The following is a 3,034-nucleotide window of genomic DNA, read 5'->3' as shown; positions in this document are numbered from 1 at the left end:
AGAAAATTGTTTGCTGGGCATACCAGAATTTCATCATAGAATTTTTCTAACTAACTTACAATGTATGTATGTACACAGCTGTTAACACATTGCGAAGTGCTAATTTGACTTCAAGTTAAGTCGAATTTAAGATGCCAAAAAATGTTCGCTCTAGTTACTAATCGCTATAGTAAATTGAGGAAAAGAATCTATGCGTAACTTAAGAATTTTGGTCGATAGAGGAAAAAAATATGTACTTACACTGCAGTGCAAATAAAGATAAGTAAAAAAGTATTTATACTTTTTAAGCAAAAGTAAAATCATTTTATTTTCAGTAGACGTTTTTATTAAAAGATTTCAAAAAATGTAATTCAAAAAATATACCTACTTATATAAAGGCTCAAATCAATACGTTTCAATTTTATATCATATTAACTTAACACAATCAGGTGCATTAGCGCTTAAAAATAAATATTTTTAAAGACAAACATACAGCTAAATTAAAACTAAGTGCAAACGTACTTTCCGCGAGTTTAAATAAATAAAAAATATTTGCAAAATGGCTAACAATTTTTATCAGTCTATCATCTCAAAGTGCCAGTCACATACGGCAGCCATCCAAAATAGAATTAAATACACACCAATGCCATCAAACATTTCATTCACCTTCTTTTTTTTTTTTTTTTTTTGAATGGACATTGCACCCACCTCGACTGCTGACACTTTCTCTTTCCTTACGCTCCATTTTATTCTCCCTCTTTCCCGCACCTTCACTTTTTTTTTCTCTTTAACCAAACAAGTTTGGCACAAACAACTTCTTGCGCTTGGCATGTGTACGCTTGTAATTCACCAGCTGTGCTGCATCCACCGTCGAACTATCACCACTATTGGTAGTTACTGTATCTACACGCCTATTGCCATAGATGACTGATTCCGGCACAGCTGTGATAAAGCCATCTTCGACGTAGTAGTAGCCGCGCCGCAAGCGACTGAGATGATAATCGGTTATCGGTTTTTGATACGGTACTATATAATCACGATCGATGGTATCAACATAACCATCCAGCAATGTCAATGTAGGTTTAGCATTCACGCTAGCGATGTAGTTGCCAGTGCAAATAAGCAAAATAAGTGGGAAGCCGAGTGTGAATTGGTGCTGAAATGATAAAAACAAATTGTGGTATTTAGATATTTTATTAAAATTTAGTAGCATAATTATGTATGTGAAATTTGCTTGCATGTGATTATTAAGAATGAAGCTATTATTTTTTGTTATGAAGTTCTTTTTTGGGCAAAATACTATTGCTTATTATTTCATATAATGAAGATGCTCTTCAGTTGGAAATATTGAGACTATTTAGTTCGCACGACGAGTCAGGAGTCACCCTAGCTGAAACCTCATTTTGTAGGGAACGTTTGAGACAGGTTCTTCTCAATACTGGCAGAGCTTGTGCTCAGTGATACCTAAGCAGCACTATTTGTGACTATCGAAGAGGACTTTAAAATCCACAAAGTAGTGGTGGAGGTCCATGCCCTGTAAAGGACTTGCCGTATTGTGAATATTATGGATCTCTCAGGTATAATCCACTCTGATATGGCCCAACTAATGTGCTCGAATAACACTTTGTACGCTTATATTGAGAAGATTCATTCCGCGGTGGTTCGCGCAGCTCGTTGAATCACCCTTCTCATAGGCAAAGTACACTCAAATTTTAGTTCTGTCCATATTTTGGACATAAGCCTACTCCACGTCAACGTACTTGAAGAAAAAAGCCGGTAGCCTATCCTACCCATCGTCATTAAGTAGGGTTTCAGTTTAAGCCTCCTCTCAGTCGCTTGGTTTTTGCCCATCAAACTGGACCAAAGTTGTAGGATTTTTTTAAAGGACTTGGAAATATGAAAAATATGATAAATTTAAAATATTATTTAACAAATTCAGTGCAATGTAGAAAAAAACAATATGGGTTACAAATTAAAGAGGAAATTCTGTAGAATTGAAAAAGAAGATGTTCCTTTAAAATTTTATTCTTGAATATTCTTCAAATTTTTCAATATTTATTTTTGAAAAAAATTATATTTTATCGATAGACTACGGGCGTTTATGTAGAAAATGAAGCCTCAAAATATATACCACTTAACTATAAGCAAAATAAATAAATGTATATACATTTTGTTTATAGTTATGGGTTACACATTTTCAGACTTCGTTTTTTGCATAAACAACCGCAATCTAATTATCGACTAACATCAACTCGACAACATCCTTCAATTTCGCGCTGCTAACTGTTTTGGCTTTAAAATTTAAATTAATTAAAAGAACATTTTCGAAACCTATTCGTCCTTTTGAACCAAAAGTAAATTAATTTTTTTAATTATAAAAATTTTTTTTTAATTGCACTGATTTTTTTTTAATAAATTTTGGAATCCTGACGTCAGAGGGATAAACCAAAAATGTATGTAGCTCATAGTTTCGTAAGTATATTGTCTGCTTCGTGTGTTTTAAAATTTTTGTTTTTGTTTTGTCACTCGGTGGAGTATGGGATAAAAACAAAGAGACTTTTCGCTTTATAGATAAATAGCCGAATTTTTTCTAAAAATTATTTTTAGCATATTCCTCGATATTACTTTAGATTTTTTTCGTATAGTGCGCAGAATTTTTTTTTCGTTAGACAATTTTTTAAAAGGTCTAATCACATGACATTGACTGTAAAATATATAAAATTTCCATGAGATGCTAAACAATCGCTCTGTGCTACAAATTTGGCCGTGTCCTTAGCTCACCTTTAACTCCATTTTGCAACTCCAGTTAGAATAATTGAACAAAAGCAAGTTGCGTTGATAACTTTTACACTCCAAAATTAGCCAAAGGATAACAAATTTTGATCCAGTTTTTTATGCACTATTTTTAACATTCGTTTTCACAGTGTATGCCTTATACTACGTACATACGTATTTACATATAACTAATTTTTTCACTATTTTGCGAAATATTTTCCGTTTCGCTTAAAGAATATTCTGAAATGTTTTCCGTTCTTTAACTCAAGGTTATTATGCT

The 3,034-nt window shown here is 32.7% G+C and overlaps 1 protein-coding gene across 1 annotated transcript; it reads right to left on the bottom strand.

The window, feature by feature from the left end:
• Positions 1-681: 681 nt before the first annotated feature.
• On the bottom strand, positions 682-2,772 carry LOC118743763. Its single transcript, XM_036476525.1, has 2 exons — positions 2,761-2,772; positions 682-1,135 (listed from the first exon to the last, which is right to left on the bottom strand). Exons 1-2 carry the CDS (start codon positions 2,770-2,772, stop codon positions 767-769), a joined length of 381 nt encoding a protein of 126 aa, XP_036332418.1. The 3' UTR covers positions 682-766.
• Positions 2,773-3,034: the final 262 nt, after the last annotated feature.

Source organism: Rhagoletis pomonella, unplaced genomic scaffold (assembly GCF_013731165.1).
Source record: "Rhagoletis pomonella isolate Grant_MI unplaced genomic scaffold, Rhpom_1.0 Rhpom_scaffold_00007, whole genome shotgun sequence".
In the NCBI taxonomy this organism is placed as follows: domain Eukaryota; kingdom Metazoa; phylum Arthropoda; class Insecta; order Diptera; family Tephritidae; genus Rhagoletis; species Rhagoletis pomonella.
The sequence above is the reverse complement of the archived record's forward strand: the minus strand, read 5'-3'. Positions and strand labels throughout refer to the sequence as shown.